General features: G+C 46.4%; 1 protein-coding gene across 1 annotated transcript; it reads left to right on the forward strand.

Moving 5' to 3' along the window:
- The first annotated feature begins 1,316 nt into the window (after positions 1–1,316).
- LOC102563418 (epidermal retinol dehydrogenase 2) lies at positions 1,317–19,034 on the forward strand. The gene is made up of 7 exons (XM_006266500.3): positions 1,317–1,424; positions 5,046–5,392; positions 11,541–11,672; positions 12,987–13,086; positions 15,692–15,836; positions 16,899–17,024; positions 18,424–19,034. Exons 2-7 carry the CDS (start codon positions 5,072–5,074, stop codon positions 18,515–18,517), a joined length of 918 nt encoding a protein of 305 aa, XP_006266562.1. The 5' UTR covers positions 1,317–1,424; positions 5,046–5,071; the 3' UTR covers positions 18,518–19,034.
- The last annotated feature ends 7,199 nt before the right edge of the window (positions 19,035–26,233 follow it).

The raw sequence follows: 26,233 nt of genomic DNA on the forward strand, positions 1-26,233 counted from the left end.
TACTATAGGACTGAGACAACTGCTTTTGCTTTATTTTTGCCTAATTCTCCATGTTTTTATAAATAATATTACAGCAAAATAATGTACATTCCAATAAATTTATGTTTGTGTTCGCTTCAATATTAAATAACATAGTCTTAGGTCCCTAGCATACTAGTAAACTTCTAGTTTATTTTTAACTGGACAAAAATGTGTTGTCTATATGTGATGATACACAATAGCAACTGCACCTCTTTTCAGAATCCTGAATCTGCCCCTAAGTAAGGACAGTTAGCCTTCCAATGCCATTTTTAGGTAGCACCCCTCCCCCTTTTCTGGCTGGATTCCTACCTGCATGGTTTGAATTTGTTTTGTGTTAAAGGGTTTTAGGTGGTGTTTGTTTGCAGGTATTTTGCTTTGTTTTTAAGCGTTTGTGGGGGGGGGTTGTAAGTGTTTTTATACATTTTGTTTTAAATTGGGGGGGGGTTCCAACGTAAAAGTTCGTTTCCTTATTTAAGCAGGTTTCTATTTCTGGGTTCCCTTAAGACTAGAAACTTTGAACTTCCACATCGACTTTCGGTTCAAGCTTACTCTGTCCTCGTTGCAGCTAATTATTAAACGAAGGCCTTAACTATTGATCTAACTTGGGGGCAGGCAACCCTAGCATGCATGCCAAAGTGTGGCGCACAGGCATTTGACTCGGTGGACAGCAGTGAAGGGCCCAGCACTGCGCTGCCACAACAAAGACCAGGCCCCTCGCAGCTCCCCCACCATCCACCCCTGGCACGCCAGCATCTTACAAGCCTAGGCTGTGAGTGTTTTTAGCAAAAACGCTGCTGACCCGAGCTACCTGCTGAGTTTCAGAGGCTGCAGCCCTAAACGGCAAGCTCCATACTGCAGTGGGGTTGCATAGATTCAAAGACGGGAAGGCACCGCAGAAGATCATCGCATCCAGCCCCCTGCACCACGCAAGAAAGATAAGTGGTGGTCAGGGGACCCCAGCAAGGTGACTCTCCAGTCTCCTCTTGAAGATTTCCAGGGTCCGCGATTGCACCACGTCTGGAAGGAACTTATTCCGCGGCCTGGACCCCCTGAGCTGCACGTGTAAGACCACCACTGAAAAGCCCCTGCACCGCTCCCCAAACACTCCCTGAGCTGTCTCCCTCAAGGCAGCCAGAAGTGTTTCTTAGCCGCCGGGGGCTGGGTGACAATCAGGCCTTGGCCCCTTCTTTCCTCTTCAGCTCTCTGCAAAGGAGGCTTCACCCGAGGGGCTCAGCTTGCCGCGCCCTTCGCCGCCCGGCCCGTGCCTCTGTGACGACATGCTGTGGGGCGGCAGCCGCGGGGCGGGATGACGGCAGCCGCGCCCCCGGAGGCCGGGCTCTGCTGCACGCCTGTTTCCGGCCCGGGGCGCGGCAGGAAGCGCTCGCAGAGCTGCCCGGGCGCAGGTGAGCGCGGGGGAGGGTCGGGGCCGGGGCCGGGGCCGGGGGCTGCCGCCCGAGCCCTTCCCGCAGCCTCCGAGGGCAGCCGTGGCGCTGGGCTGGGCTGCGGGGTGGCAGCAGGGCGGCCCGGGGGCTCCTCCTCGCGGCCGCACAGCGGAGCCGCACCAGCTGCTCTTCTCCCTTTCTTTCCGTAAACTGAGACCCGCTGCACCCCTGTGGCTGCCAGCCCTCCAAAACGCAAGCTCGGGTCTGGAGCAAAATGCAGCTCAGCCTCACTTGAGCAGCTTGCGCAAGCGGAGTAGGAAACCAGGTCCTGCACGGGCTGCAGGCTTCTCCACCTCTGCCCTCGGCACTGCTGGGCCCAGCTGCTGTGTTGGCCGTGGGGAAAGGTATTAGTTACCCCCTTCACAGCAGTGCTGCTTGGTCCCAATTGTGTCTGTTTCCATTTGGGGCACCCATTACAGCTGCATTGTTTTGCGGCATCCTGTAGTGTTGTGCTGTGGCCTTTCAACAGGTTCCTCCGCGACCCTGTGCAATTTCTGTATGGGATCCCCCTCCTCTTGCCTAGATAACTAGCCACTGAAACTGATGGCATGTTGCTTGTTTTAATTTCCATTAATGCAGCTGGGACCCTTGGCTGCGTCCCGGTTTGTGCCTGGTGACCCAGATCAGGATGCTGCCTGACTTGCCAATAGCTGGATGAAAGCCCAGGTTTAGGGAAACAAATGTACAACTCTGCAATCTAGGATTGTTCCAAAAATATCTGGGAGAGTCTTACTATTAAATATCAAGGCCAGTGAAATGGCAAAAGAACAAGTGAGACTTAATCGGTGGGACTTTTTTTTGGTGCTCAGACAACAAATTCCCTCATTGATTTCAAATCTTCCAGTAATTCCATGCACAAATCAGTCTCTTTTTTTTTTCTTTAAGGAAAAGGAAGAGTCTTTCTTCCTTCTATAACGCTCGTTCAGAAGTATAAACCTTTCCTTTAACTATTTCTGCCATGTTCTTTGTCAAAGAGATTTTTCTGCAAGGCCCCAGAATAGCCTACTGTTTGTCCAAAGGATTTCTGAAATGACCACTTCACATTTGAGTAGCTGCCTTCCTGCAATTGTAACTGCTTCTGCCTCTACTAAAATATGACATGCCCAGCAATAATTTGGGAGCACTAACATGCTATTTTCACTAAGTTTTGACCAGCTTAACAAAGATCCAAGTAGTTTTGCTACACTCTCCATGTCTAGCACTATTGTCTGTGAGTAGCAATGTACACAACAGGAGGTAACCAGGTCAAAAACTTGGTCTCAGATTCAAAGGTTGACGTTTTGATCTGCAGCAACTTGGCCCTCAGCTGATGGGGAAATATTGATTCTTTGGGCCTTGTTGCACTTTAATTTTAAGCATAGGTGATGCGTAGAGAGGGCACAGGGGGGCACGCGCCCCCCTGAGAGCGCTGGTGCTTGCCCTGACTGGGAGCACTCTAGCTGGTAGGGGGGCCCAGAGAGCACTAGTGCCCCCCCCCCCCCTGAAATTGTCTCTGCTGCTGCCGGCTGGCTGCTGGGGGACCCCCCGCTGGTGCCCCGCCCCAGACTCGGGAGGCACCAGTCTCCCATGATTTTAAGCAGCTCCTGGAGCTCTTAACCCCTGGATTGTCCACACATCAAAACCTGAAACTAGATTTAAGGTATGCCATGCCTGGGCAGGTTTCTCTCTGATCTGTGTTACCCAGTTTGTGTTTCATTAATGTATGGCCACTCCCCACAGATGAGCCACCCAAGTTGTAGTCCTCCAGCATCCCAGGATGCAGTGTCCCCTCCCCCCCTCCTTTCCTGGGTGGATAAACTTCCCACCTCCCCTCCCTGCCCCTCCCCTCACCCAACTCTACTATCCAGGGAGTAGTTCTAGCAGCCAAGTCAACTTCTCCTCCTGCCCCCTGGAGCGTGAGCTTGCCACCTCCAAGGCTGCAGCCCCATGCAAACTGCTTGCAGAGCATATGCCCCCTAACCTGGTTGTAGGGCACAGATGGGTCCATGAGTGTGGACTAGGAAAGGTAGGGGAAGGAAAACTAATTTAGGGAGCTGGATCAGGTCCCCATGAGCTGGGGCTTCCTTCCTGGGCCAGGGGCAGTAACTCCCCCAAAAGCTCCTTCCCTCACCACTTCCACCTCCCAGCTACCCTGGGAAGCACAGCCAGCACCTCCTTCCCAACGCCAATTCCAAATCCCAATATATTAAGCGTTAGGTCTTCTTCAATTTACTTTATCTATTTTTTAATTCTTTTCTTTTAATTTCTCTGATTTCTTTCATTTCACCACCCATCCTTCCCCTACCCCAATCCCAGTTTCCTTTCTACTGCCCATTTCATCACCCACCCCATCCCATTAATTCCGTCTCATAGCTTCATGTTCCTGCTCCTGTCCCCCCACCACAGCACATCTCTTATACACACCCACTTAGAGCAAGGGATAGAAACGTCCTGGCTCACCAGCCCTGTAACAGCAACTCACAGCTGTAGCTCCTAATCAGGCCCCTGCTCACCAGCCATCTAGTGGCAAGTCATAGCTGTGCGTATGCTTAAGGTGTGATTGCTCCAAACTTGAGCTAGCACTAACACTGATCAACATTTGAGCAGCTCAAAATGTAATGTGTAATAAGGATCTTAAATTGAAGTTACAGAAAAGATTTCAACCTCCAGTTGCGTAAAGTTAGAATTTATATAGTTATGGAGGTAGAAGTAAGGTGGTAATCCAGGGAAGACTGAAGGGGTGTGCTTAATTTAACATACAGTGGTCTCTTCAGTGAGCATGAAATTACAAGCATAGTTGAATGTAAGATTAGAGTCCAGGTCAGTAGCTAGTATATTGTATAGCATGTGCTTGCTTAGTCAAAGACAGAAAGCTACTTTGTAAGATGGTTTTGTTTGGGGAGAGATTATAAAGGTACATACTTATCACCACTGTCATTACCTTCAAAAAGCTAGCAGAGATGATAGATACTTTTTCTTAAGTGTTTTGTTGGCGTTATGGAAATGGCTTGTATTTTGACAACAGTGTTCTAGTAGAGCAAAGTCATGGCTTAACCAATTCCCAGTTCCTTGCTAGAAAGGAAAAACATATCCAATGTAAGTCTCATCTTCAATGAATTTTTTGTATCAACGTAATTTGGTGAGGGGAGGGAGAAAGTGAGGAGAAGATATTGGGATACAAACTGTAGATTGAATCCATTACATACTCAGTTATGAAATTACTCTACATCCCAGACATACTTTTTTTTTAATAAGATACCCCCCTCCCAGATATTAGCACAAATATAATTACAGAATACATAATCAAATGTCTATTCAGGTATCTTGCATAAACTAAATGGTATGCTGATCTGTAAAAAAGCAAGCCAGTGGGAACTGGGCAAATAGGGCATTTGTGAGTGCCTGAATGTTTGTTCATGTTACTTTTTTTGCTGGCTTATACTGCCCCACATATTCATTTGGAGGGAAGTGAGCAAGTAGTTAGCAGTACTAATAGAGTTGTGATCAACTTGTCAGTTTCACATCAAATTAGTAGACTTTAATATTTTAGAACTGGGGGAAAAAGTTTCTGATTTGTTCTAACCCTTACGTACCCTCCATTAGTATCTGTTTGAAAAATCGTCTGGAAAATGAACCTCTGCCTGGAAACGCTCAAAGTCCTGGTGCTCTCCACATACTACCTGCTGGAGTCTCTTGTTCGGTGTGTTATTCCCAGGCGAAAGAAGAATGTTACTGGTGAAATAGTGCTGATCACAGGATCGGGGAGTGGAATCGGAAGACTGATGGCCTTAAAGTTTGCCCGTCTTGGAGCTGTCCTTGTTCTTTGGGACATCGATCCAGAAGGTAACAAGGAGACTGGTAGACTAGCCAAGGAAGCTGGAGCAGTGAGAGTACACACCTATACCTGTGACTGCAGCAAAAGGGAAGAGGTCTACAAAGTTGCAGATCAGGTAAAATAGTTCATGCCTGTTAAGGTATTTTGTGTTACACATCTGATTATCATGTATTGACATCCTGCCTTGAAGTCTCCAAACTTAGTAGGTTCAGAGTTCATGGAACATACACTGCCTGTCTTCAACACTGGCAGTGTCTAGTGTTGATTTGATCATTACACTACTTTGTGTTTCCTCCTCAACCTCCCCTGCAAACTATTTGCATTCCTCTTCCTGCTGAAAAGGGGAAAAATCCTTCTGACTTAATTTGAACCTAGGTTACTGCAAAGGGGATGCTGGGATATAGGTTGGTCCTTCACTAAGTAGTTTCAGATGCTGAGTAGTTACTAGGAGTTAAATTCTACTTCCCTTTGCGCATCTAAATGGCAGCTTTCTAGCCATGCACATGGAGTGTTTGACTTGTGTGCAGACAGATAGTCAACTCTTCCCCCAACCTTCCCCCAACCCATGCAATAAGGACATAAGTTTGAGAGTGTTGACTTAGTATGCACAGTTGGCTTCAGGCTGACCGGGCAGGTGCACATAACTGTGCCCCAGTCATGAAAATATAACTTGCCAGAAACCCATTGCCAATGTGTATTAGAAGGAAGAGCATATTCCTGGGTTTTAGTCCCAGCATGTTTGTGGTTAGGACACTCTACCCAAAGAGCCAAAAACCTGGGTTCTAAGGGAGCTTGAACCTGCGTCTCAGTTCAAAGCATAGTCATCTAACCTGTGGCATGGTGGTAAGGAAATATCCAGTCCTCTCTGAAGTGCTGCTTTTGGCCTGCTGGTCTGGGGAGCCAAGAGACTGGGAGATGTGGAGCCAGGAGAAAAAGAACAACCAAGTAAGATAACTACTGTCCTGAAAAGGAGCCAGCTTTGGGCATCAGCCTAGTGGCTTGCTCCCAATTGGACAGAAACTTCCCCACTGCTCTCCATCCTCTTTCTCCAGTGACTGTGAAATGCAAGGGGAAGTGGTTCAGCTTCCAGAGGAACTCTGGAGAAAGATCTGGATAATGCCTGACCTGTGATGTGGTGGGGTTTGGTGATTCCCAAACTGTAGTGGGAATGCACAGGGGAGGCCTAGAACCTGGGTCTCTGAGTGAGTGCTTTAACCACTGAGCCATCAGAACTAAACCAAAGTCTACTAATTTTTCTCTTCTCTCTCTCCCTGCTTTTTCCCTGGACTTTCATAGATTTCATAAACATTGGGGCTGGAAGGGACCTTGGAAGATCATTGAGTCCAGCCCCCCGCCTGAAGGGCAGAAAGTCAGCTGGGGTCATAGGAGCCCAGCAAGATAAGCATCCAATTTTCTCTTGAAGGTATTCAATGTAGGTTCTTGAACCACCTCTGATGGCAGGCTATTCCAGACCTTGGGGACTTGGACAGTAAAGAAATTCTTCCTTATGTCCAGCCTGAAACAGTCTTGCAGTAGTTTATAACCGGTCAACCTCATCATCCCTTGGGGCGCTCTGGTGAACAAATGTTCCCCCAGAAACTGGTGGTCACCCCTGATAAATTTATAGGTGGCCATCAGATCACCCCTGAGCCTGCGTTTTTCCAGGCTGAAGAGCCCCATAGCTCTCAGCCTGTCATCGTAAGGTCTGTTTTCCTGACCTCTAATCATGCGCGTGGCTCTTCTCTGGACTCTCTCAAGCTTCTCCACATCCTTTTTGAATTGTGGGGCCCAAAACTGAATGCAGTACTCCAGCTACGGCCTCACCAAGGCCAAGTACAAGGGGAGAATGACGTCCCGGGATTTGCTTGAGAAGCATCTCCACAGATGCATCTCTGTTCAGCCTTCGCAAGAGAAGGCTGAGGGGGGACCTGGTGGCTGTCTATAAACTCACCAGGGGGGACCAGCAGGGTTTGGAAGAGACCCTGTTTCCCCTAGCGCCCCCCACAATAACAAGGAATAATGGCCACAAATTGTTAGAGAGTAGGTTTAGACTAGACATCCGAAGGCACTACTTCACAGTCAGGGTGGCTAGGATCTGGAGCCAACTTCCAAGGGAAGTGGTGATGGCTCCTACCCTGGGGGTCTTTAAGAGGAGGCTTGATGTCTCCCTGGCTGGGGTCATTTGAGCCTGGTTTTCTCTCCAGCCCAGGCAGGGGGTCAGACTTGATGATCTACAAGGTCCCTTCCGACCCTACTTCTATGAATCTGGATGCAAGCCAGCATTTTGGTCACTTTACTAATCGCAACATCGCATTGCAGGCTCATGTTCATCTTGTGGTCAATGATGACCCCCAAGTCTCTTTCTTCCGTAGTGCTAGCCAGTGTAGCACTGTCGAACCTATAAGGATGCTGCAGGTTTTTCCTCCCAAGGTGGAGACCCTTGCATTTTTCAGTGTTAAATACCATCAGGTTCTCATCCGTCCATTTGCTGAGCATGTCCAGGTCAGCCTGGATCACCCTCCTGTCTTCAGGTGTGGATACTTTGCCCCAAAGTTTGGTGTCATCGGCAAACTTGGCCAGTCCGCTTCTGACGCCGATGTCCACATCATTAATGAAGATGTTGAACAATATGGGTCCAAGGACAGAGCCTTGGGAGACCCCACTGGTCACAGGGCACCATGACGATTGACTTCCGTCAATTACCACCCTCTGGGTCCAACCACGGAGCCAATTTCCCAGCCAGCGGATCATGGTGGAACCAAGGCCACAATTGGCCAGTTTCGCCAAGAGGTGATCATGGGATACCAGATCGAAGGCTTTTTTGAAGTCAAGATATATGACATCAATCTCTTCTCACATGTCTTGGTGATAGGTCACCTGGTCATAAAAGGAAATGAGATTGGTCAAGCAAGACCTACCCACAACAAACCCATGCTGGCTACCCCTCAGGATGTTGGTGTCAGCCAGTCCATTAAGGGTGGCCTCTTTAATAAACTTTTCTAAGACCTTCCCCGGAATAGAGGTCAGGCTGATGGGCCTATAGTTTGCCAGATCCGCTTTCCTCCCTTTCTTGAAAACAGGCACCACATTAGCCTTCTTCCAGTCTTTGGGCACTACACCAGAGCACCAGGAGTTCTCAAAGATCCGTGCTAGAGGCTGGGCTATGATGCTCGCCAGCTCCTTGAGTATCCTGGGGTGTAGATTGTTAGGGCCAGCTGACTTGAAGGTATCCAGCCTCTCAAGATGTTCCTTCACAAGGTCAGCATTGATGGAGGGCAGGGGATCTCCCTCACCCAGACCTCCCTGTCCCATAGTGGGCATGGGCGTCCCATGGGACTGATGAAAGACCGACGCAAAGTACCCGGTGTATTGATACTGAAGCTAGACTTTAAGTTGGTCAACCTTCTATCAAGAATGAGCACTGAAAGTAGTTATACCTTGTGCTTATAAGTGGTTAATCGTTTTTACGCAAATCTAGAATTGCTCATGGAAATTTGAAAAGATGTGGAGAGAGATTTGATTAAAATTAATACAACATGGAGGCTGAACTATTGCAGGCTTTCCCTTCTTAGCTATACAGAGTTAGTAACTGGTGTTGGTAATAATGCCTATAGCTAAGTTTCATGAAAGTCTTCCATTACAAGAATCTGTTTCCCATTGCATAAGACACTAAAACATAAAAAAGAGTTGGCTATAGATTTTTGTTTGCTTCAGGTCAAATGGTTCAGTCATGTCTGGGAATAACTTTAGAGTAAACTAAAGCATTTTTCCTTATGTTTAAAAGTTGTTTTTACTACACCTGGTTTTGTTGAGAAGATCTAGAGCTTCTATGGTTTCTGTGGCAGCAGTATTTTGTCAGGAGTGTTATCTTGATGTCAAGTATTTTTTCCCTTTTCTATTTTCCCCATTCCTTCACCACCTTTTCTCCACCCCTCAACCCATCTGTTTGGTCTTAAGCAGAAAGTACAGAGGTCTATGAAAGCTTGTTTGAAGCTGGAAATATTCTCAGATTCTCTTTGCATTAAATATGTTTCATCCCCCTCACAGCTCGTACATGCAGACATGTGCTATCCCCACAAAGCAACTCATGATACATGACAGGCTTCTGCGGTTTGGGCTAGCTGCTAAACTATTTTGTTTGGAATTGTTACTCAGATGCTGAGGGGAGCTGTGGCACCAAATATCAACACTAGAAACAAAGAGACTTTCTCCTGGGCGTTCACTGATGCTATTTTGGGTACTCAGGCAGCGTGGCAGTGTAGAAGGCAAGGCGTTAGTTTTATCATCCATTGAGGGAGAGGGAGAGGACAGCAAGGACAGGATTGTTATTGCCATCTGGGGGTGTGAATGCAGGGGGAGATTGAGGACAGGAGGGACTCTAGCCATGAAACTAGAATTCTGCTTTCCAAGTGGACTGTTGACATCAAATCAGAAATTCAGGTTGAATTATGGGAAACCATCTGGAAAAATGGGCATCGCATATTCATCAACATGATAATAGAATTATTTTAAAGTTCTATATTGTTAGTTTGTCTTCACATTTATTGATGGTTGGACTTTGCCCCACTTCACATTTAAGACATATTTCTGGTAATGGAGCAGGCAAATATTGGAAGAATTCTCCCACATATGATGGGCATGTCTTGGAATCTAGACTTTTCTGGAGACCTGGTGAGGGAAATAATCAGCTATCAAAATATCTCCATCTATCAAAATATCTCATAGTGTTCTTACTGAGCATTCCTAAAAACTCTGCAACATGAGTTATAGGGAATTGAGTCAGGGTGGAATCCCTGCAGTTTGGGGATGGGTGGGGTGGGGTGAGTCTTCCAGACATCATACCCTCCTATCCAAAAACTGCAGAGATCTGGCCCCACTGGGATCTGAGACCCTTTCACCCACCTGCCCCATACATGGGCCAGTGATCCAAGTAGGGCTCTTTGAAGTGGCATGAGGGGGTAGGGAATGGGGTGGGGGGCCGGGGCAGGGTGGAGCCGAGAATGGGAATGGGTTGAGGAGGGTCTCTGAGAATGGGGGATGTGTAGGGGTCTTTGGGAATGTAGGATGGAGTTAGTGGAAGGCTGGGAATGTGGAGTGGGGGAGAGTTGAGGTCTCTGGGAATGGTGGAGGGAGGAGGCAGGCTTGGAATGGGGCGGGATCTCCAGGAACGGGGCATGGCAGCAGGGCTGTGTCCGCTTGGGGAACGGTAGTGGCTTTTGTCAGATCCTGGCAGGGTTGGGACTTCTGCAGTTTGGGAGCAGGAGGGGACCAGACTCTGGCCCACCCCAATGGTATTGCGACCCCTGAACCCTTTCCCTGCCAGCACTGGTTGGTCTTTGATAGCCCCTGAGCTGTCAGGAAGGTGTACTGTCACTCAGGCTGTAGTATCAGAGTGCAGCCTGAGTCACAGAGTGTCTCCCTGGAAAGAAGGGGCAAGGGTACGTGCAGGGCCTGCCGGGATGCTGGGGGGCATCCCTGTGTCCCTAGGTGATGAGAGTTCTGGTCAAGCATGCATTCAAATGCTCGCAGCCCAGCCAGTTGGCATCATAACCACATCTGATGCAGTGGAAATTTCCACTGTATCAGCCATGTTTTAAACAGTTGAAGTGCTGTACGCACCAGTTAAAATGCTTTCTGAGCAAGTGGAACTGTAATTCCACTGGTAGAAATGTAACATTTGTTCATCCCCTAAGGGACAGTCCAAACACAAAAGAACTGCCAAAAGCAGCGATGCTTGTGAAAACTGAACGATTGTAATTCAAAACAAAGAACAGAGGTGTCAGAGTACTGGTTTAAGTGAGCTTCTGCCTGTGCAGTGAGTGACACAGTCCTACATTGTTGGGGTGGCCAGGTGAGAAAGCTTGCCAATACAGATATGTTTTTTTTCCACTAGAACCTAAGGACACTAAAACCCTATGTTTAACTTAACTAACAAAGGGTGGTATATTTTGGAAAGGTTGTCCTGCATTGCAGCAAAATATCTAATAGCTGGCTGCTAGCCGTAGCTGTATGGCTGCTAGCAGCTAAGTCCCCAGGAGGGGTTTCTAAAAAGAAAAAGGTGCTGAAATTCAACACCATTCCCTACCCCAAAAAAAAAGTGTATGACCTACCCCAGAGAGATACAGTACTAGAGAAAGTGCATAAAGATTAAAGACAGAGGGATAAGCCTGACGTGGAAAGGTTGCGAGTTTTGATGTAAATATGAAACGTGCTTTTTAAAATAGTTAAGGCTATTGTATGACAGCTTGTCTTTTTATGTCCAGGTGAAAAAAGAAGTTGGAGATGTTAACATCCTAATCAATAATGCTGGTATTGTAAGTGGAAAGAAATTTATTGAATCTCTAGATTCCCGTATGCAGAAAACCATGGAAGTGAACGCAATGGCACATTTCTGGGTAACTTTAAAAAAAATTTTTAAGGATAAGCTTACTAACACCAAAAGAAGGATGTGGGTGGTAGCAGTTGAGGGAAGGGTTATATTTGTCTTGTTTGAGTGGGAACCAAGATTCCCACCCCGCTCCCCCATTGGGAATTGGACACTTGTGTGCAGTTGTGAGACCACACTCTCAAATTGGTGGCATATCTGTAAACCTCTCGTGTAGAAGAGGATGGCAAACTGGAGATTGGAGGAATGGCACCAGCCCCTATCATGTGCATGAAGCTTGACTTGGCTTAAAGAGAGAGCATGTGCAGCCTCCCAGGGTAGGCTTGTTGTATTCAGAAGCACTGCTGGAATAACTCTTATCAGCCTTACTGTCTGCCAAATTTGAAGGAGGACATTGAGCTTCTATAGCTAAGTCAAAATGCTGGTTGCTTCATTACCAGAAAAGATCTATTGGCTGCTATCATGAAGAGAAGTAGGACCTATTCTGACTATTTGGACAAACTACAGATGATAATGCAAGCTTCTAGTTAGAAATGAAAACTGGACTCCCAGATTTATTCAGACACACATTTTCCCTATAAAATCAATGGGAAGTTAGGCAACTAAGTAAGATGTTACCACTTAAACACTCTACATGCATGTGGGCCCAGGTAACAGAGAGCATTGCTAGCTGATGTCCTTAATATCAATCTCATATACTTTGGCATGCATGACTATTTTGTGACAAAGGAAGGTCATTTGAGTTGTGTTTCTGCGTGTGTGAGAGCAATATTGCATACAAAGAACTATGGAGGGCTTATAAAAACATACTGTTCTTCCATATTTTTCCCTCAAATGGAAAAAGTGGTACAATCTACAAGTGATGGCGGGGGAAGGTTAGAAGTTCAGGTTTCCCATTCCTGACTGCTGGTTTAAGGAGTGGTGGTTTTATTTCACATTGGCAGCCCACATGGAAAAAAGTTGATGTGCTGAGCTCATATGCATAGGAAACATGCATCTTAGAGAAAACCTTTGTTTCATAAAGTGCTCTCTGGCTGGCAACAAACTAGTTCCTACCTTATTTCCAGTAACTGATAACATGAGGGAACAAAAATATATTGATGAGTCTGGCTTCCATGTGCAGATGATGAACAAAGCAGTCAAACTTCCTGCCCTGCCCTGTGCAGTCTAGAGTGCAGCTGAGTGTGTGTGCTATGGGTTGTTGTAAGCAGAAGTTTCCTGGCAGGATTCCTTCTAACATAGTACTCTCTTTTGAACTGATAAATGTGAAATATTAGTAGGAAAGGTTTAGTGGTTAATTGTGGCTTTCCCCAATGTTTCATAGACATACAAAGCCTTCCTTCCAGCTATGGTTGCCTCTAACTGTGGACATTTGGTTAGTATTGCAAGCGCAGCAGGACTCTTTGGCACCAATGAGCTTGCAGGTTAGTATATTTTTAAAGGACTGTCTTCATGGAAATAAAGGTAAATGTTTTACCAAAAATACTCTTCATTCTGTAGGTGAGGATTTTCAATGATAAAGGCTGAATGGTTAGTTTTGGTGCCTAAATACACAGTTTGACTTTCAAATCCTATGAATACCTTGTAACACTGCCCCCCCACACACATACCCATACCCTCCATCCTCATGTTTGGTATAGCTGAACATTAGGCCAGTCACATAGATGCCTGAAGGATTTAAGAACTCAACTGAAAGCTCTGATAACTAACTAGTGCAAACTCGCCTACAGAAATTATTGCCAGAGAAATCAGACCCGATGAACACACACATTGGGCTCGATGAATGTGACAAGGATGTCTAGTAATGCTTAATTAATTCAAAGAGCAATAAGAACATTATCCTTCACAGGTGCCTAGCTTTCCTGTTGATATACAGTCATTTTGTAGTGCAAAAATATGTCATGTTTCAGAGCAACACTTCACTTATCCCTTGCTTCTGGGCCCATATTTCAAGACAATGTACAGTAGCTCAGGAAATGAAGGCATGGGAGGAGGTGTGGAGGGCTATACTAACAAAGAAAAAAAAACAACCCCCAGCTGAATACAAGGAAAAGGATGCTGATGTTAGCACCACTGTCCACTAGATGGTGCTAAGGGATCATTAAAGCACAATTATCCCTTAAATGGATGTGAAATATGAAAACACATATCAATTCAACTAAAGTCTGACTTTATTGATACAAAAAAATGTTATCTTAGCAGTTTCTGTATACAGAGACAAAAACAGTACAATGATCTCACCCAGTCTCAGATGTTACTCTGCTCAACAGACAAGGTGGCCAATTGGTTCCTGAAAGCAGAGGGTGCATCATTGGCTGGGATGGTCCAGACAGGTGTTGAAGGCTAGATTTATGTGGACGCACACTTAACTCTTTTGCTTCCTCCTTTTATGCTTTTCCTCAGCTTCACTCCTCTGATGACTCTGCTTCTGGATTGGTTTTCCTTGAGTCAGTATACTGTCCATATTTTATCCTGTCAGCATATTCCTTTGTTCAACAGACCCATCACATGCATACCTCTTAATTTGGCCTTTTCCGGTGTCCCAATCTGGACAATATTCATTGGTCTTCTCTTATCACCTTTCATTAACATAGCCAATCATTTCATCCCTCTGATTCAGCTGGTTAGTACCAAATTCAGTTGATTTGAGCTGGTAACAAGACTTATTTCTATGTTACATTAGACAAACTTCTCACAGCGATAGAAAAGGAAAGAAACATCGTGCAAGCAAAATTCAAGGCCATAAGATGCCTGCAAGGGGCTATAAGCTGCCTTCAAGAACAACTCAGGGTCATCTGATATTACAGACACAAGCAAAATAAAAAATTCATATAATAATGAGGCTATACAAAACTTAAGCAATGATAAAATAAGGCTAAATATAAAAGAAAATTTAAATAATACTATAATTCACCACTCGGGCAGGTGCCAGCCTGGAGTCCATTGCCAGCCAGATCTGACCCGTGGGCTGGACTTTGCCTGCTCATGGGCTAAGGCTAGCAGACAAATCCTTGATGTTGGTGATATAAGGCAGTAGGAGAGAAGAGGAGAAGCTGACAGTGATGATGGAAAGGTCGTGGCTTAATGCTGGAGAAATGAGGTGAAGGAGATGGATCTGATAACAGCCTTTAACTACCTGAAGGGTGGGTCCAAAGAGGATGGAGCTAGACTGTTCTCAGTGATGACAATGATAGAAGAAGGAGGAATGATCTCAAGTTGCAGCAAGGGAGGTTGAGGTTGGATATTAGGAAAAACTTTCTCATTGAGAGAGGGTGGTAAAGCACTGGAACAGGTTACGTAGAGCTCCAGCCTTGGAAGTTTTTGAGGCCTGGCTTGACAAAGCCCTGTCTGGGATGGTCCTGCTTTCACCAGGACTACATGACCTCCTGAGGTCCCTTCAAACCCTCATTTTCTATGATTCGATGATTGGGAGAAAAAACTGGGAGGAATTCTCTCTATTCTGGGCAGGCTGTATCAGAGGAGCAACAAGACATGGGAGTCGTAGCTAGAGCTGTGAGCATGAACCAGGGGATGGGAATGCATTTTGACTGAGAGAGTGCAACGATAATGTCTTGGAGTACAGAGGGAGGGTAAGGGGGCACCACAGAGTTGAATATGAGGAGCTAGCAAATGAGGTGGAGTTGAAGGGAAAATGGAGTGTGTAACTGGGGAATTCCAAATGGGAGGGAGAAATGAAGGGTGCCAACGACAGCTTTACCCTGCCTGGCTTGACTAATTGTTCCTGTGCTGTGGTGAGCTGTTCATTATTACCAGGTGTGCGTGTCTTGAAATTAACTGAATTTCTTACCCTGATGCTGTAGGCTACATGTAGGTTGTAGGTATGCAAATTGCTCCTATTAAAGCATCTCACTTTCTGTCAAAAGAAAGGAGGTCTGAGTTTTTGCCTAATTTGTTGACAGGTAGAATATGAAGAAGCAATAATACCACCTCATCATGCTAGTAACAAAGCTTCCTTCACAAAGAAAAATGTCTAAACAATAACTCTGGTCTCTTTTATTTGCTTCCCAGATTATTGTGCCAGTAAGTTTGCAGCAGTGGGCTTTGCAGAAACCATTGATGTAGAGATGCATGCTCTGAAGAAAACTGGTATTAAAACAACCATTGTGTGTCCATACTTCATCAATACAGGCATGTTTGATGGCGTTACAACCAGGTGATTGAAACGGAGATTTTTCTGGTGTTATTTCTCTTGTCATATGCAAATGCATTTGTTTTTACAAATGATTCTCCTGTAACTTGGAAGTGAAGAGAAAAATAGTGAAATGCAAGAAATGGTGGCTTTGAATTTGAAGCAGGGATAGAGAAGGAAGTTGCTACAATTGAGTATCTTGGAATTGAGAACAAGATACAAAGTGAAAGCCTTGACAGTAGGGCTGTGCGAAGCTTTGGTCCCTGATTTGATTCAGCAGGGATTTGGCTTGATTCAGTGGCCAAATCTCCAAATCTGAATCGAATGAGAGGACCCTTTAATCTCTCTGAATCAAATTGGAACCCTTCAAATCAATTCAGAGAGATTTAGACATAGATGCACCTTTAAATGCTTTTTCTACATACCTCAAGGTGGCAGGCAGCTAATCAGTGCTGTGATGCTGGAGTGGATGGAGTGTCCCACAGAAGCATGGGGGGCTCCCCAGCATGCTCGGCAGCAGACCCAGAAGTGGACCAGAAGCACTATGGGTCCACTTCCAGTTCCACCAGGGAACACGCTGGGGGGGTCCCCAGAACCTCCGCAGCTTGGTGACTGGGTTCGGGGGGGCACCTGGGTTCCCCCTGCAGCCAGTTGCCCAGTTGGGGGAACACAGGGGGGGCCCTCCTGCGTGCTCCCTGGCAGACCCAGAAGTGGACCAGAAGTACTTCCAGTCCATTTCTGGGTTCACCTCTGAGCACATGAGGGGGGCCCCCTCCCTGCCCTCCTGTGGAACGATCCATCTGCCCCAGCATTGCAGCATTCACAAGCCACGCTGCTACCTCGTGGTATGTAGAAAAAGCATTTAAAGCTGTGTCTGTGGCCAAATCGCTGATTCTCCAAATCAGCATCAAATCTTCAAATTCAGATTCAGCTGAATCGAATCAGAAACGGTGATCTGAATCAACTAATCAAATCACTGTCCCCGATTCGGGCTGAATCTGAATCTAAATCAAATAGGGCCAGCTTTGCACACCCCTACTTGACAGTTACCGTGGTAATCATCATAGTCATATGTCTCTTGTACAGGTTTCCCCGTCTACTTCCTATCCTGGATCCAGAGTATGCAGCTGAGACAATTGTCAATGCTATTCTACGGGAACAAGTGTATTTGATAATCCCAGCACTAGTGTGCATTTTATTTGCCGTGAAAAAGTAAGGATTGGTATCTTCCTTGTTTCTTGTGTTCATTGTTTTTCTTTCCTTGGTCAAATGTGGTGTTTCTGCTACTTATGCTCTGATTCCTGGGTGTTTCGGTTCACTTTTTATGTTGATAAACTGTTACCACAGAGTGGGTATTGCATGGCATAGTCCTGCACACATTTTATACAAGGAAATACTTTCCTATTGTTGAATGTATCCAAATCCTTTATAAAGGAGAAACTTTTTTTTTTTTTAAATGTAAGCTGGGAAAAATTGCAACTGGACTTTTATCTTGATTGCATGGAGGACTGCTGTAGTAATGCTACTGTGTACTGAAGCAGGTGAGTGAGAATTGGCAGAGTCAAGGTGGGTTAGATGCACAAACATGGATTTGGAGCCAAAGTTTAGGCTTCTGTTTTTAAACATTGGCTGAAAATCCAAGGCAAAGAGCTGAGAGAACAATGACCAGATGTTAAATTAGATAACGCAGCATAGGCTTTAATGGGTTCACAGAGCAAATCCCCTTTACAAAACACAGCTGCCTGACTCTGAAGGTCTGTCGAATGAGGCTGCAGCACATAACCTCCAGTGCTGGAGATATTTACCCGCTGCTTAATCACACTTTAAGATAATGGAAAAGACTTTAAAGGCCAGTTTCTCCTTATGCAGTCAGGTGTTTCCGTTTAACTCTTTCTTTTGAGTTTCTGAAGGCTGGACACTCTCCTAGAAGCAACTGGTGGTCGAACACTTTAACTCCTTTTCTGTTTAAAATAATAGAATATTGCTCAACAGTTACATGTATTTAAGTGAGAAACTACTCATAGGAATAAAAGGACTGTTCAAAACACTCCTGTAAAATTTTATCTACAAACATGTTAACGTTTTTGGGTTTTGATTGCTGTTGCCACCTCTGCTGCAAACCCTGCACTAGACTAGGACATGAGAACGTACCACACTGAAACTAGGCTACAATGGACTTGAGTCCAGAAAATGACAGTTTCTAAAACTTCTGACTTCCAAAATCAATTGTCTATTGCAGGAGCAGGAGGCCTATTAGCTTTGGGATGTCTCCCACTTCCTTAAGTTCTTGGTAATATAGCAAATTGCCATGTAGAAACTGAAATAATACATCAAAGAATGTGTACTTTTTGGGGACTAGGGTTCCCGAGGTGTAATCCTGGCTCCGACAGACTAGCTTTTGTGGTACCAAGGATCACCCCCTCTTCTTCGGTTGCTTTGGCTGTAAGTTAGAGATTTGTCATCCCCATGGGGATGCCTTGCGGACTGCTTGTCCAGAATTCTTGAAGCCATACATTTTCTTTTAATGGGGCTAGTCAGGTATGTGGCTCTTGTGAATTGTAAAACTCCATACAAATACTTTGTGTGTTCTTTTTCCTTTTCTCTCCTTCAGTTTACTGCCTACGAAAGTAATTCATCTCTGGGAAGACTACACTGGAGTTTCTCATTCCATGGACCACTTCCGTGGTTGGGTGAAAAAGGACTGAGAACAGAATGACAATGTCAGACACCAGCAGCTCTCAGCTAACATGGACCAGTTTATAGAGACAAAAGGTCAGCTGCTTCAGCAGCCAAGAGCTTAAGGTGCCTCACACTTCATGTTTGCATCAATTCTAATAAACAGCTTGCATCCTGTGCTGGCTTGTCCTCCAGTGAGAAGAACAGTGCAGTGTTTGTAGAAAGTTTATTTAACCCAATCAGGAGTTCTGTCAGTAGTATCTGTCTTAATTTATGTACATGACAAAGTGATCATAAGTGAAACCTTCTGGGTGACCTCAGTTAAGAACTTGGCAGTGTAATGGAATTGGAAGCTGAATTGGCCTTGTTCTGTATGGATCTGGCTTGTAGAGGAGCAATATTAGGAAGCTTTCATTGTCAGTGACTGGCTAAGGGAGTTAATTCCCTGAACTGTCTGGCATCTTTTTACACCCTCTGAAAATCACTTTCTTATGAATAAAACTAATGGCTGTGAAAATATGATAAATATTACACATGTTAATGGTGTGTGTGTGTATGTACACTTCTTTCTCCAATCATACATGTGCTTTAATTACTCTGCACTGGGGGGTCGTGGGGAGAGGTGCCCAAGGTCTCTGCCTCAGCCTGCTACCTTAAAAAGACTTTCCCTTGGGACAGAAGGGCAGGTATATGTGGAGGTAATGGGTGCCTGGGCCCTTGCTTCTGAGGAGCTTGGTATTCTGCAGGCAGCCCAAAGCCTCCACCACTCTTAAACAGTGTTTTCCCCAAGATGCTTATCTGTGTCATGTCATTTGTGATGGCAGGGCACAGATAAGCTGATTTGGAGATGGGAGGGGTGGGAGAGTGGAGTGGCTGGACAGGTAAAGGGGTACCTCCTCATCTGGTTTCCCAGGAGGCTGGGTGCTCTTGCAGTGGCTGCCTAGTGTTTCCTTTTCCACTGTTGGGAGCTGAATGAAACTGAGCAAGGGGCTTGAGGACAAATGCTGTTTGAAAGCTGCCAGGATATTGGGCAACCCCCTGGAACACAGAAGGAGAAGTTTCCCCTTATAGACACTTAGCTTCCCCAGTTACCCCAGATCAGCTCGAGGTGCCCTGAAACTTGGTCAGCTTCCATTGGTGGCACCTTGGGGGAACTGCTGTTGAAAACCTACAGGAACATTGGGCAGCCCCTCAGGGCAGCTAGCACTTCAGAAACATAGAAGCACTTGTATCCACGTAACCATGCCCCCCACATGTCCAAGGCAGCCTGAGTGTAGCAGGACCAAGCCCCAGGAGCAGCTGTGGTACCCCCTAGTGACCACACAGCTCCTCCTCCACTTCAGCCCCTTGGGGTTCCCTCCCTTTTACTCTTGCCTACCAGGCATTTTATATTATTATTTTATTGCAAAAAGGGAGGCTGCCCAAGGGTTCCCATTCTGGGGGTCAGCATGTCCGTCCTGTACCATAACCCCAATCTTGACTCTCAGCCCTAAGTGCCCCCCTGCTCCCGGCCCCATCAGTGCTTCTGGGCACTACTTGCCTTAAGGGCTATTTGTGGCCTCCTTTCATCCCTACAGCTAGACCCATGCCTCACAGATGGTACTTCAAGTTTCCACTGGATATTCTGCCTCACAAGGCTCTCCCAAGTTCTCTGGGCCCCTGGCCTTGCCAACCATAGGCTTTGGCCCCCTCAACTTAAGCCTGCTCTGGCCCTAGCCTTCTGCTTTCCAGGACCCTGGATCTCTCACAGCAGCTGTAGCCTCTCCCGAACCCTCAGGCTTTGGGTCCTTAACCCCAGGCCAGGCTGCTTCCACTACCCAGTCTTTTGCTCTCAGGGTCCCTGACCCCAGGCCAGACTGCTCCAACTGGCCTTGGCACTCCCAGCCTCAACCTGTACTAGCCCACAGCCTTCTGGATCCCTGACCTTAGCCAGGCTGCCTGACCCTGGCCTTAATTCTCTCAGCCTAGCCTAACACTGCATACCAGCCCCTAGGTCCCTGACCCCTGGCTAGGCTGCCTGCTTCTGAGTGCCCTGCCAGACACCCATATCTGGCCCCCATACCTCCTCCATAGCCACAAGCTGGTTCTCCGGGTCTTAATGTGAACATAAATGCAAGCCCACTGGCTGTATAACAACAAAACTCTCTCCCCACACTGGACCAATAATTTGTGTGTGAGCTGTAAGTCCCCCTTAGCTATCTACTTGCACCTCTTGGGGACAGCTTGGGTGCTAGTCAGTCCCTTTCCGCAACCATCCTGCTTGGGAACTCCTCTGCCTGTAAGGCTAAACTGACTACCTGGTCTCAGTGGCTTTGTGTGCCTCTAAAGCCCCACAACTTCCTGTCAGGTGGCTCTCTAGCCATCTACAGGGGTTCCCATTCTGTTCTTCTGACCAACCTGCCCTTCTCTTTGTAGTGGCTTAACCCTGCTGCTTGCAGCTTCTACTCCTGGGCTGCCTACTGCTGCTCTCTCCTTAAAGTAACAGGAGGTTTTGGCTTCCTGTTACACTGGGGAAAAGTTGACCTGGGTCAAGTGGCTTGCAGACCAAACCCTATGAGGAGAGACTGGGGCACCTGGACCTCTTCAGCCTCCGCAAGAGAAGCTTGAGAGGCAACCTTGTGGCTGCCTATAAGTTCATCACGGGGGCACAGAAGGGAATTGGTGAGGTATTATTCACCAAGGCGCCCCCGGGGGTCACAAGAAATAATGGCCACAAGCTAGCAAAGAGCAGATTTAGATTAGACATTAGGAAGAACTTCTTCACAGTTAGAGTGGCCAAGGTCTGGAATGGGCTCCCAAGGGAGGTGGTGCTCTCCCCTACCCTGGGGGTCTTCAAGAGGAGGTTGGATATGCATCTAGCTGGGGTCATCTAGACCCAGCACTCTTTCCTGCCTATGCAGGGGGTCGGACTCGATGATCTATTGAGGTCCCTTCTGACCCTAACATCTATGAATCTATGAAAGTGCAGGCAATAGAGGTTGGAGCAATAGAGTTGTGGCTGCCTACCAATGTAGCTATTTGCCATGCCATAGGAGGAGAGGAATAGTGTAGGGTGGGATGCCTGGAGGACTGAAAAGACATTAGTCACAGAAAGCCTGGTCTCCACACATAGCATTGGGTTGGTTCAAGGAGGACTAGTTCAAAATAATCCCTGATGTTTCAAAAGTGTACCTGGAAAATTCTGGCACATTTAATCCATTTGCAATTGGTTGCACATATAACTTGTGGTTTAGACAGCAATTACAATGGGGTAAGAGTTCTGTCTGCCACAGTTAACTCATGCTGATCCTAAACGTAGATAGTAATTCAGACAGCCACCTCTGTGCCTACAAGGCATCGTGTAGAGGACCTTTATATTTGCTAACAACATGTTCCCAGGTGATGTAATGTAACACCAGACCACATTTATGAGCTAAAACATAGTTTGCACAACTGTTGTACCAACTTAGTGATTTTTTACTTCAGATTAAAATGCATTTAATTTATGTGAAATTGTGGTGCTACTTGCTGTTTGGTAGAGAATAGGATCTGAGCAAAGTTGAGCTGATTCAAAATAGTTTTCCATCTCTCAGAACTCCAAGATTTCAGATGTTTTCCTATTTTGCATCAGGATGAACCTTAGACCTTTCTCAGATTTCCAGTGGAATATCTAAAATGTGTGCACACACGGCAGGATAGCCAACAGGCAGTTGATGGTTAGGGCGCTCCCCTGTGATATAGGAGTTCAGCTCATCTCCATTCTGCCTGGTTTAGATCAGGGCCTTGCATCTACATCCCAAGTATGTACCAGAACCACCAGGCTATAGAAACAGTGTATGTTGTTGTGGACATGCCTCTCCCTTGTTCTCAGGATCTGCTGTTTGAATGTTGCATAAGTAGCATAATTGCTTGTGGGGAATTTGACTCTATAGACACTCATCTGCAATGGGAGAGTGAAATTCAAGTCTGTGCTCCACATTGGGTAAAACATGGATGATTTGAACTCGGGTCTCCTGTTTCCCAGGTGAGTGCCCTAATAATGAGAATATTGGCTACTTTGGTATGTGGGTGTCTGCATTCCATTGTGGACCTTTCTCAGTTAAACTTGTCAAATTAGCCACATGTCAATAAAGAAACTGGCTTTTATAACAGAATTCTAACCAGCTGGAAAAGCAGAATCCCCAGCAAAAGTGCGCTGCTTGCGGAGATCATTGCTTTTATGTATAGATGTGCAGGTGCGTGTGTGGACCTAAGACAGGAAGGATTTCTTCTGATCATTTAGAAAAAAACTGAAGGAAAATAGCGAAGGGAGACATGTCTCCACAAGTGCATGCATGCAGGGGCGCATATTTCCAACAGGACAAATAACAGTGGCATGTTTGTGCCACTGCTACTAGTCCCCAGACATACCCTTGCACATGGTGCACAGCAAAGGGACCCGGGTAAAATAGGCAGCCTTACCTGGGGTTCTGGGGGACTCCTTGGGCAGCAATGGTGCTGACACAGCTGCTCAGACCCTGGTGGCACACACTGCTGCCATGTGTGCCATGTCACTTTTTTAGCAGTGGTTTTCTGGGGTTTTGGAGGGGTTTTTTTACCCTGGATCTCAGGTGCCTCTTACTTAATTCTTTGTGTTGTTTTCCCTGATGTTTCCATCTCATGTTAGCCTGAGCACCGGGTCTGGATTCAGCAGCAGTAGAGATGCTGGCAGCAGCAGCCAGAAGGAACCACGGCCACAGGGGCTGTAAGGACGCTAAGTCTGGGTGCCACCCCACCCCTGCCCTACAAACCACAGCTTCTGGCATGACCAAGAGCTGTACACAGGGAGAGTGAGAACTGCTCTGTGCTAGGTGGCACCTCAGCAGTGAGGGTAGCAGGACTGGCTGTATGCACCACAGCCTGGGATGCCCCCCACACCTGTGCTGGGTGGCTCTGAGGGACCTGCCATGGGCCAGACAGAATCACTTGGCAGGCCAGATCCATCCCATGGGCGGTATTTTACCCATCCTTGGGTTAACAGGTGTAGAGACCTTGCACGCCCTGCTAGAGCTCTTACCCTGGGTCACTGAGTTTTTGCCTTTATCCTTGTCATCACTATCCTCATTGGGTGTTATTGATGTGTTGTCAGGGTTGAAGTCTTAGGGACTGCAGTACCAGCAAAAAGCTGAAGCAAAGAGATCCTAACACCAATCTTGTCTTAAAGAGCAATCACAGACCTGGTTCGGTGAGAAGGCTCAGCCAGGTTTATTATCTACAAGGCATGGCTCTAACATGCATATGATTTGAGAGGCAAGGTATTAATGCATGGATGACAAGGCATTGGCACAGTACCATGTAGGCTCCCCTAAGCCAATACAAAGTTCCTATAATTCCTGACTCTCCTTTTATATGGTAATCAAAACAAATTATTACATCCCATCAGAATTTTGAATATCTTAAGCCATCCTGTACCATGGATTTGTTCCACATCCTGATCTGGGTGTTCCTGTTCCAGCCTTATCCTGGTACTGGACTATTCTACACCTGGCATAATACCCACCTACCCCTCCCATATTCTGACAGGACTGCACATGTGTTTCACACATCCAAGTTCTGCTTATGTAAGTTCGGTTCAGGCATCAGTCAGGTTCACCGATCAGACCTACTCTGGCCAATGCTCTAGCAAAGCCTTTGTTGAGCTGTGTGTGTAGCTATTAACTGAGGATGAGATGGAGGCTGTGGGGAATAGTGTGAGGCTGCCTTGACCCTACTGCCCCAGCCTCAACCCCCATCCCAGATGCAAGAAAAGCACACTCCTTGGGAAGCATCCATTGTAGCATGCCTCAGAGTCATCACCTGGGCCTTGTACTCCATTCTCCTACCACTGGTTACCCAACTGTGCTGTTACCTCCAGTCCTTTCTGGCTCTTCTTCTGAGTCACGCTATAGCTAATGAAGTCTAAACAACCCTGTTCTCTTTACTGTTTTCAGTCCTTATTTGCAATGTACCTATATTCTAAACCTAAGAGTGTCAGGGAGACTCAATGAATTATCAGTATTATCTTTTCCCTGAAGAGTGTTTTCCTGTGGAGGTATCTACTGCACCATTAGATATCATTTGCTTTGATGATCACCAGCTGATATAACTTATGCTACAACATAAGACTTGGCATAACCTCACCAGAAGCCTGTCTAACATGAAGGGGCCTGAAACGGCTCTTGACGTCTACTGAAACTAAAATAACACCTGCTTCTTCTCTGGCTTAAAATGCATCATCTATTGTAACTACAGCATTTATTCTTATGGAATAACTTTCATCTGACATTTGTACAGTGATGCACAAATAGTGAGGCATTTAGCCTTCCAGTACCCAGTTTTAAGAAACTGAGAGTCATTTAACCTAGTGTCCTGCATGAAATCTTTGGTAGAGCCAGAAACAGGATTCAAGTCCTTTATGTCCATCACAAAAACATTTGGCATAGATGCTTAGTTCTCTCAGTACATTCTAAGCATTATTGTTTCATTCATCATTGCCATGACGGTCTCCTCATTGACATTTAATACATTTATTTTCATAATACCTCATCAAGGTGAGAAATAGGATCAGTACCTTTCTACAGTTGGGAGTAAGCACAGACATATTGAAAGTTTGATGGCTAAGTGTCTAGGTGTCTGAGTGAGATACTCAAGACTGACTTTTAACAAAGCTAAACAGGAAGTGGTGAATATTCACCGTTCTTGAGAATCCAGGTTCATCATCCTAAATATAAACAGTCAGAAAACGAGCAAGTGGCTCCAAAACAAACCAATCTAAGTTAAGGGAATGAAAACCATGAAAAAAGCCTTTTGCTATGTCTGCAAGATCAATCTCTGTTAGTATACCTTCGAACTTGCCCTGTACCCTGAATGCTGCTAATGGCTGCCCTTGCAAGTATAAGTCGAGTTGAGTCGAGTCAGCTGTGTGAAAACAGCAGTCCAGAGGCTCTTCCACCCATTCAGTCCTGTTCTCCTCACATTCATCTCACATACTTGCACCTCAGTCGTAAGTAATCCTACTTTTATAGAAACGATTGTGATCACGTGCTCTGGTACTAGAGCTCTGTTCCACTGTGGAGGTGCCTGTCCTCATGGGGCATGCGTGGGAGACGGTCCCATGCCAGCTGGGAGGGGTGAGGGCCCCCTGAGTGACCAAGGAAGAAAAGCTTCAGGGCTGTGAGTGGAAAGCCCGAGAAAGTCCCTCTGAAGGCATTCTTGCAGTGGCCAGTGGGCCCTGACTGGTGAGAGCCAGGGAGAGCAGTTTCATCAGCAAAACCCCCAGCTGGAATCCAAGAGGGGCGTCCTCAGCAGCGACCCCCTGCAGCGGGCAGCACGTATAAGTTGACCCCAGCAGTGCTGTCAGAGCGGCAGGCTGAACCTGACAGCGGGAAGCAGCAGAGGGGTGGCAGGAAGCGTTGCTTTGGCACTCTCCAGAGACACAGCAGAGGCAGTGTCCTCAAGTGGCAAGAGGCAGTGAGCCAGGGTACAGTGTGAGGAGGCAGCATGCTTTGGCACCACTCCCAGTGGCAGCAATCCCAAGCATTAGGCTGATGGGTTGATGTTTTCCCAGCAAACTGAGGAGAGACTCTTTCCCTCCTTCTGCCCCAAAGAGACTGTGCTCTGGTGCCTCAGTCCAGCAAGCTACTGTGCATTATCAAACCCAGTGCTATTAGGGCTGACAGCATCAGATGGGCTTCTCACAGAGCAAAGGGATGTGGGAGATAAAGTCCTGGCTACTTAATTTGTGGCAG

Source organism: Alligator mississippiensis, chromosome 3 (genome assembly GCF_030867095.1).
Source record: "Alligator mississippiensis isolate rAllMis1 chromosome 3, rAllMis1, whole genome shotgun sequence".
Classification (NCBI taxonomy): domain Eukaryota; kingdom Metazoa; phylum Chordata; order Crocodylia; family Alligatoridae; genus Alligator; species Alligator mississippiensis.

Coding starts and splice junctions, on each gene's coding strand:
- LOC102563418 (XM_006266500.3), top strand. CDS start 5,072: ATGAACCTCTGCCTGGAAACGCTCAAAGTCCTGGTGCTCTCCACATAC. Junction 11,673..12,986: donor ACGCAATGGCACATTTCTGG/GTAACTTTAAAA, acceptor AATGTTTCATAG/ACATACAAAGCCTTCCTTCC. Junction 13,087..15,691: donor TGGCACCAATGAGCTTGCAG/GTTAGTATATTT, acceptor TTTGCTTCCCAG/ATTATTGTGCCAGTAAGTTT.